We start from the raw sequence: 17,095 nt of genomic DNA on the forward strand, positions 1-17,095 counted from the left end.
CTAGAGGCAGGTTGATTTGTTGCTAAAAGACGTTGTGTCATTACACAAAAATGTTACTCAAATTGACTGGCCATCTCAGCAAAAAATATGACTTGACATTTGTTCAGGTACAGACAGACTCCCATTCTTTTCTGTACTTATGGCTGTACAATTTTGATTGAGACATGTTGATTGATGTTGTAAGTTCTGTTCAAGATCAAACATTCGTGACCAACTATATTAATTGGGTTTGGCTCGTCGAACCCGCACTACTGCTGCTGCAGTCAGCCAACAATGATTTGCAATTTGCTGAAATTTCTGCTGGCCTTCTGCTGCCTGTGCACGAGCTGAGCGCACACTGCTGACGTCGCTCACAATGCACCTTTGCAGCCAGACACGTGTGTTGTGGCTCTTGTCGTGCCTTCTGTATAAGCGGCCACAGCTTCTTTGATGCGGAGCTTCTTCTCGTCCAGAAACTTGTTCCCCTTGGCCATTTTCTATATGATGTCCCTGTAATGGCGCATAGTTAAGCGCAACATATTGCGAGGGGGTCCATCAAGATCTTCGTTTCCCAAGCCGATGTACCACATCAATCACGTCTCTTAGCCTGTCTTTGATGCACGGAGCCACTTTTCCCAGGATATTAATGACTACTTCTCTAATTCCCTCTACCTCTTTTACACCGTGGATTTTCAGATTCCACCTGCGAGAGTACCTTTGAAGTTCAGTTACATTCTCACACAGCTCATTATTTTTGGATTGCATTTTCTTCACCTCATTCTCTAGGAACGTTATATTTTCCTTGTTCTCGCTCACAATTTTGTGGAGTTGATTTGACAGTTTCTGACAAATTATCGATCTTTGATGTTTCTTTCGTAGCCCACTCTATGATGGACACTTTGAAGAGCGTGACGTCTTGTTTTGTAGACAGGGACCGGATTGCAGAGAAAAGTTCCGACATGGAAATGTCTTCTTTTACTTTTTCACCGGGGATTTTAACTTGGGGTCTGAGGTAAAGAGGTTGCAAGGATTTCATCCTGGTCAGTTTTGTTCTTTCTCTTGCTTGAGTTTGCGGCTTCTTGTGTATCCATGCTGCTCTGGTTCTCGTTGTGGCTAGCTAGCATGTCTGCCGTCTTCTGTGAGACTTGGATATTTCGTCTACTCGTGTCTTTCTGTCGTGTTCTTCCCATTCAACTTGACAAAAACGAAATCTAAACTTATCCCATGTCCATAAAACAAGTTAGTTTATTTCAATATTAAGAGCCAATATTTAACTGTTCACCACCTAACCCTCAATGTTGCTTTGAAGAGCGAGAAAACACTCTTCTCACAGCGACGCTACCTTGGGTTCAAGGTTCCACACGCGTTTATCGAAGGAAGAATGAATACTGGGTACTGTTGACATTAACAAAATTGGAACTGTGAGTACTACCATGAGTACAGTTAATGTACTGCCACAAATAAATGTACTGTTCGAACTACAACTGATGAACACTTGCCAAAGAAAAGTAAATAGATGTTATGTTAACCACCGCTACCTCAGCTGAGCGTAGTTTTCCGTCGGAGTAATCCTCTCAAGGTTCACTGTTTGTTTTATTGTTCACATTAATACTTGTTATGTGTTATTTTTTAATGCAGGAGTTCCTTTTCAATTCACTCAATATCGTTAGTCTGAATGCTAGGGGTTTGAGGAATCCTACAAAAAGGAACGTTTTATTTTTATACTGTAAATGCAGCAACGCAGATTTTGTCCTTCAGGAAACTCATTCGGGTGAAAGTGATTTGAAATTTTGGAAAGCACAATGGGGAGATATGGCCTATTTCAGTCATGGATCAAATCATTCTTCTGGTGTTTTGACACTTATTCACAAGTTTAAAGGTGACATTCTAGAATCTACATCTTCACAAGACGGCAGATGGGTCATAGTAACTGTTAAACTTGACAATGCCATTTTCATAATCTAATGTATACGGACATAACTCACCTGCTCCTAATAAGACCATTTTTACCCAATTTACCAGGAAAGTGCAGGATGTAAGCAAATACTCAAGAGGCTTTTCGAATTATTTCAGGGGATTTTAATGAAACACCTGATGCATCTGCTGATCGTTTTCCTCCGAGAACGAGTCAAAACCCTCATAACATTATCATTACATCATGCAAGGATCTCTGTGTTGAGGATGCCTGACATTGTTTCAGGCATACCTGGACCAACAAAACTGTCACAAATCTAGAATAGATTTATTCCTAATTTCCCCTTTTTTGTTACAGATGTAGATCAGTTGGCTCCCTTTTCTGATCAAATTGATTTCCCTGAATTTACAAGCTACTAAAAAAAATCTAAAAGGTACACTCGAGGATATTGGAAATTAAACACACTTCTTAAAGATGCTACTCTCATTGAAAACATCAAATCATTAGCTAAAGATATTTTTTGCAAGGAAAGACTTTGGTCATGGAAGTAGATGGGAATTTTTCAAATATAAAGTCAGTGGTAGCCATTAAATGCACCAAAGATCTGATGCAATTAAAGAACCTTAGAGAAAAGGAGATGAGCAAGCTTGACAGTTTTCCAAAATACGAGGGGGTGGTCCACCCAGGTCTTACCTAGTGTGCCTAGACAGTGAATATACTACGGGTATATGTATGCCCACGGGCCTCTTGCCTAAGCACTCCCTAGGTACCTTCCCCCCTGGGAACAAATGAAACAGGATAACAAACCATTTCATAATCAAAACAGTGCGTCCTATTGACACATACCAGACATAACCAATCCACTCTCTCAGCAACAACTAACATAGTATATACCAAATCACTTTCTGAGAAACAACCAACACAGCTCTCAGCAATTGAATACTCTATATCACAATCAATCTTTCTGTAATGATCTCTCTTCTGATCAGAACACTGGCTTTTATATAGCTTCAGAAGGAATGGGTAATTGAAGACAGCTGCGTCTTGACGAGGGGGCGGGTTCAGCTCTCCAATTAGCCAAAATATATATATTTTTCTTACTTCCCCTTTCCCATTTTGTATCACAAACAGTGGTGTAAAGTACTTTAAAGTACAACTTAAGTTTTTTTTTTCAGGTATCTGTACTTTACTTTACTATTTATATTTTTGACTACTTTTACATTTACTTCACTACATTCCTAAAGAAAGTTATGTACTTTTTACTCCATACATTTTCCCTGACACCCAAAAGTACTCGTTACATTTTGAATGCTTAGCAGGACAGGAAAATTGTCTATCTGTAAATAAATAAAAAACTAGAAAATGTGGCCGTTTGCTTTGCCTAATATAAGGAATTTGAAATGATTTATAATTGTTATTTTACCTTGATACCTTAAGAATATTTTAGCAATTACATTTACTTTTGATACCTAAGTATATTAATAACCAAATACTTTTAGACTTTTACTCAAGTTGTATTTTACTGGGTTACTTTCACTTGAGTCATTTTCTATAAAGGTATCTTTACTTTTACTCAAGTATGACAGTTGGGTACTGTTTCCACCAGTGTTCACCAAGTGTAATGTATTTATACAATAGTTCAGTTGGGGGGCGGTAATGCAACATATTGGACGCTAACCCTCTTTAAACTCCACTGAAGAAGAAGACGAAGCAGAAGTGGGGGTATTTGCCACACTGCTGTCAAGGCAACAGAACTCATGTAGCTAGCTAGCAGGGCCGTGAAATAAATTAAATCATGTTGCAAAACGTGGAATTTCTTATATTTGAGCCATAATTTGCTTGCTAGAGCAATTAGATTCTAGCGTTTGCCACTTGCGGAGCGAACTTTAGCCACTCGTTGTTGCTGAAGTTAGCTAGCTAGCTAACAAAACAAGTTTGTCACAGACAAAAGGGGAAACCAGTGTATTTGAGTTTGTCATTTTGTATTAACTAGTTAACTATGGCAAGTAAAAAGCTCAGAAGAACGGGTGTGTCACTCGAAGTATGCGAACGACTCAAGCGCCACCAAATTGAAAGTTGCCAGGTAAGAGGTAGAGTCTCATTTCTCGAGGTGGTTATTACATTAGGTGTTGCTGTTAGCGTTGTGAATTACAAGTTTATATCATGTGAAATGTTACCATTATCTAATATTCTCACATCAAAGAATAGATGGAGTAGAAACGAGATGCCTTTCGCAACGGTGACTACTATGCCCCTTGTCACCAGGACCTGCTGTCCCTCACACCTCTAGAGGTGATGCGCCTCGCGGGGCAGAGTTACCAACAGGTGTTGATGCTACTTCAGTCAGTCAGCAAGGCCTGTGCCCCCTCAATGACCACGGTAAGTCAACAACAACATCACCAGTGTCACTGTCATACTTCACTGTTCTGTCTTATGAAATTGTTATTGTTCTTCAGGCGTTGGAGGTGTGGAAGCAGAGGGCTGACCTGTGTTTCTCCACGTCCCTACCTGCTCTGGACAGACTGCTTCAGGGAGGGCTACCACGGGGGACACTCACAGAGGTTGTACACCTTCCTTACTGAGTATAAAGATGGTGATGAGGTTTATAATGGTGAAGGAGATGGAGGGAGAGAGAAAAAATGTATCACAAACTTCCTTTCCCACTTTCAGGTGACTGGCCCCTCAGGTTGTGGGAAGAGCCAGGTGTGTATGATGCTCAGTGTGCTGGCCACTCTGCCAAAGTACATGGGTGGCCTCGACAGCGGAGTTATCTACATAGATACAGAGGCGGCTTTTTCAGCGGAGAGGTGATTGGGACTTACTTTCATCACCCTCCTTTTCTCTTCTCCCCTCCTGTATATCCATTATCTTGTCATATCTTTTATAATCTTCTATTATGTAATGTCTTCTATAATCTTATCTTCAGTGTCTTATAAATGCATTGTGTGGCCTAAAATGTTTTGTTCTTGCCACTTCCAGGTTAGTGGAGATTGCTCAGAGCAGGTTTCCAGACTACTTCTGTGAGAAGGAGCGTGTGTTGGAGATGGCTGGACGTGTCCACCTTTTTCAGGAGCTCACGTGTCAGGATGTCCTGGACAGGTACAGGCCGCCATGTTGCTTTCAGTCTCTGAAATATGTCATTCAATCGTCTCCTCTCACTTACCTCAAGCATGTTTTGGACTCATGAAGCATTTTGGGTGATGGCGAACTGTGTGAACGGGACTATTTCTAATACTGATATTGGTATTGATAAAGTTTTGTTTTGGTTCCTTCCAGACTGGAGAGGCTGGAGGAGGACATAATCTCCTCCAAGGCTGGGTTGGTGATTCTTGACTCGGTGGCCTCAGTGGTGAGGAAGGAGTATGACACAACACTTCCTGGGAACCTCAGTCACCGCAGCAACCTGCTGGGCCAGGAGGCTGCCACCCTCAAATATCTGGCTCAGGCCTTTCACATCCCTGTGAGTGTGTGTGCAGGGGTTAAATTGGGCTGGATCTGAGACAAGGCACCTATGATCCAAATGAGAGCCAGGTGGCGCTGAGACCTGGTACCTGCTTTGGTTATTGTAATTGTTCTCCACATTTCATTTTCCACAGCCAAAAACACGAGCAAGCAATGGCAAAATTAGACTACCCCATACCAGAATAGTTTACTTATTCAATTATTCAATTGTTCAGCCTGTCGCATTCTATGCGAGAAAGTAATATTAATCTCGAGGCACATTCAAATTGCCGCACAGGGGAAGAAATATGCATGTCCAGTCGTACAACATTCTCAATGCAGTCGCGTTAAAAAACAACTTTGAAAGCAGTTTTGATGGCCACTATTAAAAGAGGAGAATCACCGATTTCTGAAGTGTTACGAAGCTACACTTCTCAAATCCAAGAAATTAGAAGGCTAAAATGCACAATTTTAGAACCATATTTATTTTTAGCAGCGGCATGGTTTACCCGCATTAGCATTGGCCATTGGGTTGAGTGCATAGGGAAGACCAGTGTTAAATGTAACAAGGGTCAGGCGTAACAGGTAGGCCAAATTTATATTCACAGTACATGATCCTTGCCTGAGTGCCAGTGGAATGCTTTTTTTGTTGGGGCATTCAAGTCATCAATATGTTGCTAACTAGCAACAAGAGAGACTGTTAGGATTTTGTGATCTAGCTAATTAGACTGATGGGGTAAATTCAGATTGGAAACCGTCAGCCTATTTATTAATTTATAGACCCTATGCTGTATCAGATGGGCTACATCAGGTGATAATGATTATTGCTAAGTAACACACCTGACTGATAATATGGGCCAATATGTTATTGGGCTCATTTCTGGAGGGGCTGTTATATTTTAGATATCAGCGTAATTTTATGTTCCTTCATTTTGCATTATAATTACCCTTTTAAAAAGTAATCCCCGCCAATCACATCATTAGTCCCTTTAATACCACTTCTGACTGCCTAATATATTGCAGAACCGCCATTCAGCCACTAGATGTCAGCGTTATCACAAAGTAATCCAAGACAAAAAAGAACCTGCCCACTGGGATTTGGAAGGAAAGGGTGAAAGGCAATAGTGCATTGCACGCTGTAGGAAATGTTTTCCTGAAATCTAAAATGGAATAAAATATCTAATCCATACCATATCTCACAAGGAATAATACATGTGCCCTATTTGACCCAGTGCATCCTCATTTGTGTCAGTAACACAGTTCAACACTAGAGGGCAGGAAAGCACTGAAGATGTATCACCTCACCTACTAGGTACCTACTACAACTGCCAGGCTATTAGCCAGGCTATTAGCACTGGGGATTCAAATCAGTTTCTAGTCTACCAACCCAACTTTCCCCTGAACTTTCCACTAGATACAAATCTTAAGTCACCACCTCAGTCCCTGGCTGGTGTTACTCAAGCTTTCCTCCTCAGTCCCCTGGTAGTGTGTCCTGAGTTCTTACATCCATCTCCCCGCTAATAACACAGGACTCTGGACTCCGCCAGAGGTGAACAGGTGGCGTTTATTACAGCTGTTGCCCAGGGGCTCTAAGAGTCTGGCGCTTGTCCGTGTATAGTAGTGATGGACAGCTTATTTACTGGTAGCTATTTTTATATGTCTGTAAAGGATGCAGTGGCCACGTCAGAATGTAATGACTGTATGTACATGTTAACATACCTTGACGTTACATAGCAACAAGATCATCCTGACAGTTACTGAACACTGTAAGTGTCTGCTTAATACTATATTATTATACTTTAGCAATAAGGCATGAGGGGCGTGTTGTATATGGCCAGTATACCACAGTTAAGGGCTGTTCTTGGGCACGACGCAATGCGGAGTGCCAGGATATAGCCCTTAACCCTGGTATATTGGCCATATACCACAAACCCCTGAGGTGCTTTATTGCTATTATAAACTGGTTACCAATGTAATTAGAACAGTAAAAATGAATGTTTTCTCATACCCGTGGCTATCAGCCAATACCACAGCTTTCAGCCAATCAGCATTCAGGGCTCGACCCACCCAGTTTATAATAGACTATACTATACTCTACACCAGGGGTATCAAAATCTTACCCCACGAGCGAGGTCTGGAGTTGGACAACTGCTAGTTTTCTGTTCTACCTGATAATAAATTGCACCCACCTGGTGTCATAGGTCTAAATCTGCTCGATTTAGAGACGAATAATGAACAAAATAAATAGTAATAAACAGCGGAACTGGCCTTGAGGTCTGTGTGTCTAATTTGAGGGCTCTAAGCCTATCCTATGCTATACTAAACATCTAAGCTCATTCATGACCTATTTGCCAGCTAACTTGTCTTTCTTTACTTTGTATGTGTGCCTTTGTGTGATCATTAGGCTTCGGTGTAAGTCATATGCTATTTTCCACACCCGTGTTTTGGCGTACAAGCATTTTGTGGTTCATGTGAGGTCTGTCTGGACTTGACAGAGCGTTTTGCCTTCACCTCCTCCATATTATTAACTGAAATGTGCCCTGACAAGAAACCACAGTGAGGATAGGCTACCTTGCTCGTGGCCCACTGAGTATTTTATAAGGGCTATCATGATTAAACAAGTAAAGACTTTTGTTATTAGCACCCAGGGCCAAACCAACCAGGTTGTTAAATGTACTAGTTCTTGTTTTGATGTATGACACAGTGCCAAATTTTGCGAGACTGGATGACTGTGGTAGATTGGAGCCCTTTGCTTCCATTCCGCTCCTAGGTTGTGTGGAATTGTTGATTTGGTGTGAGTTTACTGGATGTACAGGTGTAAGATCTTGATTTGATCACCCTGTTGCAGGAGAACTTTTGTGAAATTCGGGACATGTAATACTTGTAGTGTATTTGCGGTTTAAAATGTATTTGAAATGTCAGACATATTTTCCGTTATGAAAAATGTATCGACCCCTACACAATTGTTCATTAATTATAATTCACAGTTCCTGGTGCTTCAGGTTATTTTCCTGTTGTACCAAACTGGATCAAATTAAGATCCTACATCTGTTGCCTAGCCAAGGTTTCATAGTTTAACTGTGTTGTTTCTCTGGATTTCTCCTAGTTAGAACAACACATGGGGAGCTCATTGCCTGCCCAAACATGAGTTTATTATTGTAGCCTTATTGTTGACATATGGACTTTGACTCATGTCAGCCACGGTTGGCTCACATGCACAGTGTAGCTCTGTCAAGCTGGAGGCTTAAAGGACAATTATAGCTCATGTGACGGTAGGCCTTGGGCCTACCTTTTTATGAGTCTGTTGTATTGGCAACAGTTTTATCATGTTGGTATTTTATCAAGGCCAATTTGATTCACCAAGTGCTACTTTGAGCCACCACCACTGATTATTCGAGGGAATTTACTCAATTCTGCTGTGTCAGACTTGGACCGGATGATATTCAGAATACTTTTGTCTCCCGCTTGGTTGGGTTTGGATACATATTGACCATCCATATCGTTTAATGTTGATGACCTCCAACCTACTATTGACCATCAGTCATCTGAGGACAAGTAAAACACATTTGAAGAAATAACTTACCAGAACTCCAAAAAATAATTTTGGTATATTTTGTGTTCACAGTCTAAGGTATATTGCTTTGAGATATTGCCTAAAAACCTTGAAATTAACATTTAGCATGGCAAACCAGCACTTTGTGGAAGGTATTAACGTCATGATATTCTCTTCATGCTTCTCTATTTTTCTCCCTCCTAGGTGGTCTTGACCAACCAGATTACGACGCATGTGGGCGATCGAGGAGAGAGAGGCGCTGCGTCATTCAGGGGAGGTAAACAAACACAAACGAAATAGCCTCCATGTTAACTGATCACATCTGAATGTAACTGCAATACTAACCATCCAATGAAACATTGGATTCAACACATACTAATGTAGTGATGCACCGAGGATGTTTGTAGCCGGTCGCCTTGCGTGTGACTCTTTGAAACACATGGAGCGTCTCTGATGGGTCACAGAGATTTGTTTGATCTTACTGTTTACCATCATATTGGTAACAGAGCTATTCTATGACCTGTATCCTGTATTGTTATAATGTCCCCCTCTTCATCACTCCCTTAGTATAGCCTGTGTGTGGATATGTATCTGTGTCTCAGGCGGTGTAGTCGGACCAGTGAATGTTGGGACAACATTATGCTGAAGCTAGCCTTTGAGTAAAGGGATACGGGTTCTTTCTCTTACGTTATCGAATAGATACATGGCATTGACCTGTAACTGTACTCCCTCTTTCACCAACTACACTCTCTCATTAAATACCGTGATTTCCCCCTCGAGGAAGGACTGCCTCTTTCTCATTTCGCTCTTTCTCTTTCAATTTTTGCTCTCATTCTCTCTCTCTCTCTCTCTCTCTCTCTCCATATGTCCTTGGATGGAGGGGTGAGGCGGGGAGAGTTCGACAGTAGGGTGTATCTGATTCACCCCTCTCTGCTAATGTAATCAGATTCACATCTCCTTTCCCTGGGTCTGACTCTTCTCTAGCCCCGCCATCCCTCCCTTTCTATCTCCCGCACCTTTTTTCTCTCCCTTTTGTCTCGTGCAAGCAGGTTTTTACCTATGCTGTTTTCAACCAGAGATCCCTGCGTCTCGGGTTTCCAGTCAAATGTCAGCCTCCGTCGCCTTTGGGATTCTCCCATCGATGGTCTCCTGGGATTTGGCTGGGGTGGCGAGCGTGATGGAAGGTCTGAAAAGGCCCTTTGTCTAGTCTGAGGAGAGGGAAAGGGGGAGTCTGGTTTCTACCTAGGATCAGTACTGTGACTCAGGTGGGCCTGAAGTGGGCTTTAGGTAGCCTCTGGTACTGCGGAGGCCTGATGAGTGTGTAGAGAAACTACTAGGTAGAGATGGGTTGGTTGCTGGACTGACCTATACACATGCTCTAGCCCAGCTATCAGTACAGAGAGAATGTATTATTGAATTCGTATGTCTGATTATTGCTATCATCCTTTGCTTGTCTTCAGTGTTATGTGCCAGAAGCTGAATGGGTAGCATTTCATTATTGGAACCCCCCACACACACACACTTTTTTTTTCATGTCGGAAAGATTTATTTCTGTAGCTATTTGTAATATTAGAGATGAAAAGAGTTCAGTCTCTGAGGGACATTGGATGCCTATGAGGTCTGTCCTAGCTCTCTGTGTTTAATCTAGTGAAACTGCAGTTGTCCAACTGAAGCTCTTTCTGACCTCATTTTGATGAAAACTCAACTCAATAGCCAGCCCAGTGCCAACAGTAGTTTGGTGCCAGCATTTGAAACAGGCGATGCCCAAGGCAAGGCATAGAAAATCCCCCAAACTCTTAGCTGGCTGAGCTAGCTGTTCACAATAGCAAGTGTAAAGCTTTTTTTAATTTTTTAAAATGTATTTTACCTTTATTTAACCAGGCAAGTCAGTTAAGAACAAATTCTTATTTTCAATGACGGCCTAAGTGTAAAACTTAAAGTTATGGATGAGGGTTGGTGTTCCTAGTGTAATGGAGAGAGGTCATCGTGACAAGCGTTTATTTTGTCATAACATAAACTTCATGATGAAAAGTAAACGTAGTGTTTGAGCTAATCTCTTGTGGAAGTGACAACTTTCACGTGAATTTTACTTCTGGGTAACCAAGATTATACTGAAGCGTATGAATCATCTAAATATGGGTAGGGACTAAAGAGGAATCAACCACCTAAGGGAATCTTTGTGTGAGAAGTGAGCTCATTACTTAACACAGCGAAGTAATGATACGGTCACTCCGTGCATGGAGGGACTAGTTGCTATGTGAATGCTCCTGTGAAGTGTTCCGTGTGTGTATGAGTGTGCACACCTGCCTCTGTGCGGGGTGTTTGTGTGTAAATAAAAATAGCCTTTTAATAGAGGCTAAACTGGGCCCTCCGGGGTGGTTTAACCCCGTGCTCCCTCTAGGGTTAGATGGGAGTGAGGGGGCCACAGGCCAGTCACTGTGGGAAAGCAGGGACCAGTGGACAGACAGTTGGCCTCTGTTTGCCAGGCTCAGCAGACTGACTGACTGACTGACTGACAGACAGCAGGGCCCAGAGGACAGCAGACCTGGGTTCAAAATACTATTTGAAATAATTTCAAATACTTGAGCTGTGTTTGACTGAGCTTGTCTGGTGCAATGTAACTAATAGAATGTTCTCAAAAGTGCAAACCCAACCCAGTTGGCACTCCAGGCAGGCTAAAGCAGACAGTATTTGAACCCAGGTCAGCAATGAACAGACAGCTTCTTTGTCAAGCGCAGGGCCCAACAGACAGACAGACACTCTCTTAATCAACAGCAGGGCTCAGCAGACAGACATACAGACATCCTGTCTTTGTCAACAGCAGGGCTCCTTCATTGACTGTGTGTGACTGAGGCTGCAATGATCCAAGCCCCTCAGCTCCTCCACTGCCTCTGATAGGAGAGCCACTGTGTGCAGCCAGCCAGCAACACACTGAGACACTTTTCCATGCCCTCACTTTATCTACATGATTGGGTTTTCCTCCCCCCCAACCAGTCGCCCTAATCGACCGCCCGTCTTACACTCGAGGCTTGGTCACACACAGCCACACTGCACAGAGCTCTCCAGCCACTAGACCAATAGGGTTTACTAAGGGACAGAGGGTAAAGGAAAACAGAAGGCAGAGGGGGAGAGAGGGTTGTAGACCTGGTTTCAAATACTATGTCTGCTTTAGCCTGCCTGGAGTGCCAATTGGGTTGGGTTTGTTGTAGAACGAGAGAGATAAACAGCTTGTGAGAAACAACTAGAGAAAAGTTGAATGGGATGCTGAGCGAGAGAGTTGTTGAGAGGGGGAAAAGGGGGAGGTTGAAATCTGTACTGGACATGTTTATTTGAGCCACTTCCTCCTCTGCACAGCGGGGCAGCCTTTCCAGAGAGCTCTCGCTCGATCAGAGATGGCTATCCATCCATATGATATCCATTCTCTCTATTAGCATAGAGAGCAAACACTGTATGGTTTTCTGTTATACACAAGCTGGACAAGGCCTTTTAGCTATATATTAGTAACACATGTCCTTGAATGTTGTTTTAAAACACTTTTATTGCGCTAGGACTTATTGTGGCACTCGAGGAGCCATCCAGCGAGCACAAGTCGTTACATAGACAGTGTTGAAACACTGGACAGGATTTTGGACTCTACACTATCTGCTCTCTGTTCCTGGCCAGTTGTGGGAAAATGTGTGGGCTGCTGGCTTTGTAGGATCAGGGGAGGTTTAGGATGGGGGTTAGGGGTATAGAATGAAGGAGTGTGTGTGTGTGTTATGGTTTGGGTGTTTGTGTTAGAGGTCTTTCTAACAGGCAGAGGGGGAGCTAAGCAGGGGAAAGAGGCTGATAGCGTGCCCCCCATCCTTCTCCAGGGAGCTGTGCAGCAGATGTCTGCAGCGCACATGGAGTTTGTTTAGTCTGCCTCTCAGTCCCTCCGGCCTTCTCTTTCCTTCTCTTTTCGTCTCTTTTGCCTCAGCTCCCAAACTCGTGAGCCAGTTGTACACCGATTATGTTAGTGAAAGAGCCCTAATGGTTAGCTAGATGCACTAAGGCCCAATGCTTTCAGTTATATTCCACTTTGGTTTGACTCTGAAACTGCTGGTCTTCTAGTGCTGTGTGTCTTTTGTTTTTGTCCCGTAGTTTATTCAGTCCTATCTCAACTTAATTGCCTTTAACCAGTGTTCCCTGTTTGTAGTACTACTCTAGTCTATTGTATGTCTCCTACCTAGTATATTGTGATATTAAAATGAATCGTTTCTCTCTACTGCTGCTGCTGCTCTTCCCGGCCGGGGGAACTTCCGTCACATGGTCGTGCAGCTATTTTATTTTCTCTGCCTTGCACACATTTCCACAGGAAATGTTTTGAGGAAGTGAGAGTTGCTGATAGGACACTTGTGCGAGCAGAATCCCTGCTTACTCCATGGAAAAAAACATCAAGGAAGAGGATGAAAAGGACACAGCAACATACACACACACACACACACGGGTACGCACACACACTCACACGCTTGCGGACATACACACACACACGCGCACACTCGCAAACTCATACACACACTCACAGACACACACACCGCCACCCGCCAGGGCTCATCCTTCAGCAGACAGAATTAGCATCCCAGGCCCAGCCAAGGTTTATTGGTGTCATGGGAGCAGAGGGAACCATGGTCACACAAAAGCAAGCGATAATAACAGTGTGTCAGGCGGCTGGAGCTGTCTTCTGGTTAATGGTCATTACATAGCCTGCAGGGTCAAACACACACACACACACACACACACACAGTGGAAATTGGGAATAATGATGAATCATGGGGATGAATCAATGACGATACTTACATTACCTACTGTATAGTGATATGTTTTTCAGGCTTCAAGGCAGTTTGTTTTGAATTTGCAGTTACCAAATTGATTGCAATTTGCCAAGTTTCTGTACAGTCAGTGAGTCATTCCAACTCAAAAAGTACAAGAAAGAGGATTTCAACACCCAACATCTCAGATTGTTATGAAATCGTTTCTGTTGTTAGAAACAAACAAGATAAGCACTCCTGAAACATTATTTTGTTGAAATGAAGGTCATTGATTTCATCCAAATTGGCAATTTTTTTAATTTTTAGTCACTTGCATTCTTTACCACAATTTATTTTCATTATGAGCAAAAGCTATTGGTTTTCTACCCAAAGTTGCAAAGAAAATGTTGCAATCCATTTAAAAAACAGAAGAGACCAGAAAAATTGATAGTTGTTGCAGTAGCAGGTGCAGCGGCATCTAGTGAGCAAAACGTGGTACTTTCACACTATTTTATTGTATAGAATGCAAGCTTCAATGGCTGATTTCTCTGAACAGGGGGAAAAAAACATCACCAGATTTACAGGGAGTACATAAGTTGAAGAAGCAATACTCCAAGCAGCAGCTTGTCAGACATAGAGCACTGATACTGTAGACTGGTTGTTGGGGTGGGGGGCCCGTGAGTGGCTTTTGATCATTGTATTGGATTCATCATGTCTTACTAATTGTTAGGAAGAATTCTGGTCCAAATCTGATGTTAGGTATTATAGTTGAATATTATATGAATCCTATAAATTATAATGGCCAATTTTGGGTGCAATGAATTAGCTTAATTTCTCAGAGAGCAAATTCATTTCAACAAATTGTTTCAGGAATACTAATCTTATTTGTTTCTAACTACAGAAACTATTTCAGAACAATCTGATGGTGGGTGTCATGGCTTGCTGAAATGACATGGTATGACCCCTGTATGAAATAAATAAAGATAACACATCACACAAGTGTAAGTGCAGTTCAAAATTGAACTCAACCCCTGTAATGTTTGTTTGTGTGTTGCAGCATCCGATGAGAGGGATTCTGGGTATGTGACGGCGGCACTGGGGAACACGTGGAGTCATAGCGTCAACACCCGCCTCATTGTCCAGTATGTAGACGCACACCAAAGACAGGTGATATACGATATGTCACGGAGGATACCATTTTGTCTTACTATGTCTTCTTTGGGCTTTATCCAGAACTGTTATTAACCAACTTTCACAGAACACACCGTTTAAAACGACTGAACTATGGCTATGCTTAGATTCTCTATTGGGGAAATAGTGTGGTCGGTCAGACAGACACACACACTACTCTCCCTTTAGTCTCATCCTGCACGACTCAGAGCTGCGGGTGCATTCCAGAGTCAACTCCCAAAAAGCCTCGGAGGCCCAAACGAAAGGCTGTGTTTTTCTTTTTACGATCCAAATCCCCCTAAAGAAAACCAGCATGAAAGGAAAAGCAGCGGTCCTCAACTGCTGGTCCATTAAGGCTTCAGTCTGGTGCCTGGGTCCATTGGGTCCTCGGGCTGGTTCATTGACGCTGTGTGTGTGCCTCTGCCTGTCTGTCTTTCTGCCTATATGCTCCGGCTGCTCTGTCGGTTTGCCCATGCTCAAATGAACACAGGACAGTCATCTATCTAGCCTCCAAAACGTTCATCTCCGCCACAATTTCCTTGTAGATTTAAGGGCTCTCTTGTAAAAGAGTTATCTCAATGTGACTCCCTGTTTAAATAAAGGTTAATAAAATAAAATAACTGATTTGCGAAAACATGAGATGGCTTTATGCAGGGAGACTTGTCTCTGTCAGAGTTAATGACATGTTATTGTGGGCGCGGCGGTTTTGAAAACAGGGAGCTGACTGGTCGCTGCGGTCCGCAGAGCCTTGCATGCCTGTGAAAATCACTGAGACGGCATTTATTCACACTGGTCCTAATTCAAGTGGGTTTAGCGAAAATGACTGATTACCGACCACAGGTAATCTAATCCCCCTCAGTGAAATAGCACTCACGTTTATTTTTAACTGAAATAAAGCAACAGCAGTTAAAGCAGACATCTGTAGCTGGTTAGGCCCTAAGTAGAGATATATGCTCATGTTGAAACTGCACCTCAGGAAATAAAACGTTTAAAATGATTAGATGCCATTGGGATTGTTTCTTTCCACTAGTGCAAATCTGAGGTCCCCCCCCTCATAGTAAATGTTTAACTGACTGGATGCACAGTGAGTGTGCTCACTGAAGGTAAAGAACGATCAGTAGGCCTATGGCTAAAGCTTGTAGAATGAGTATGTAGACACATAGCGCTTCACAGCTAATGCTGTCCCAAAGAAAACTGTAAGGTGATTTGTATCTTTATTCCGTGTCTGCACTTTTGCCTCCGTCTCTCTACTTTTCTATGTCTAAAGCTCATACAGAGGTTCAGCATGGTTAGAATGACCTCTCGTTCAACCCACCAAGAGTCTGTCAAGCCTGATGAAACAAGAACACTGAGAAAATGTCACTTCCTTGTTTTGACTGGTCATTTCACAATAACATTTATCACAGCCGTGATTCAACGCGCTTCCAAAAACACTGACACTGCACTCGTTATTTCTGCACTGTTTACAGCTATTTATGCTGCAGCAACCTCAAATGTCTTGTTTTTGCTTAGTTCTTCCTTTAGATGGTGGTAGCTGAAAGGCCCAGGCTGGTTTGAACTGAGCCAGGCCATGCGACACTAGTCTGGCCCCAAATGTGTTTGTACTGAATGACCTAGAATTGGCAAGATGGCACAAAGAGATCTGGGACCAGGCTTAAGTAGTATCGGAAATCCCAGAGCTTGGAGCGACCGCACAAAGTCTGGGGAGGATGTTTCATTCTCTTGGACATTTTGTAATTGGAGAAAAATTATTCCAGTGTGGGTCCTCTTCAGACAGACAACTCTCCAAACAAATCAATAGGTTGGTTAAGACGGAGCTGAAAATGTGGGATGGAATTGTGCTCATGTTTAGCTAGGACAACAAGCGGATACGGCAGTAACATAACTGGTGACGCATGTCCCATTTCTGACTCGTCCTCTCTATCCCAACTGTCTGACTTCTACAGACGTGTAAGCTGGAGCATTGGTACATTGTGGGAGGCAACCCAACTGTCTAGAGAGACTAACGCTAAAGCAACACCACGCCAACCATGCCACATGGCGCTGACGGAGGGTGCTTTGACTCGAGCTCAAATAAAACATTGCAAGTTTAGACTTTTCAGTTTTTTTCGTGCATTACTTCATACACCTGGGTAGAACTATTGGGTACTCAACGTCTACCCAACCTCCCAGAATACCCTGAGATGGCGGAACAATGGACTAGCTTCTTCGGTGAGGCGCCTAGCTGCTTGGGAGTCCTACCGGAGAGTAGGAAGCGAAGATGCCGAC

The 17,095-nt window shown here is 42.8% G+C and overlaps 1 protein-coding gene across 6 annotated transcripts in view; it reads left to right on the forward strand.

Moving 5' to 3' along the window:
* The first annotated feature begins 414 nt into the window (after positions 1–414).
* rad51b (RAD51 paralog B) overlaps positions 415–17,095 on the forward strand; it is a 74,952-nt gene continuing 58,271 nt past the window's right edge. For 2 of the 6 annotated variants that reach the window (XM_065008852.1, XM_029631689.2), the window contains exons 1-8: positions 998–3,977; positions 4,160–4,273; positions 4,351–4,455; positions 4,565–4,701; positions 4,874–4,993; positions 5,171–5,354; positions 9,093–9,165; positions 14,715–14,824. In XM_065008852.1, the coding sequence (XP_064864924.1) occupies positions 3,894–3,977; positions 4,160–4,273; positions 4,351–4,455; positions 4,565–4,701; positions 4,874–4,993; positions 5,171–5,354; positions 9,093–9,165; positions 14,715–14,824 (927 nt within the window). In that variant the 5' untranslated portion in view covers positions 998–3,893. The other 4 variants (XM_065008851.1, XM_029631692.2, XM_029631690.2 and 1 more) reach the window with 4 other exon arrangements.

This window comes from Oncorhynchus nerka, linkage group LG24 (genome assembly GCF_034236695.1).
Source record: "Oncorhynchus nerka isolate Pitt River linkage group LG24, Oner_Uvic_2.0, whole genome shotgun sequence".
Lineage (NCBI taxonomy): Eukaryota > Metazoa > Chordata > Actinopteri > Salmoniformes > Salmonidae > Oncorhynchus > Oncorhynchus nerka.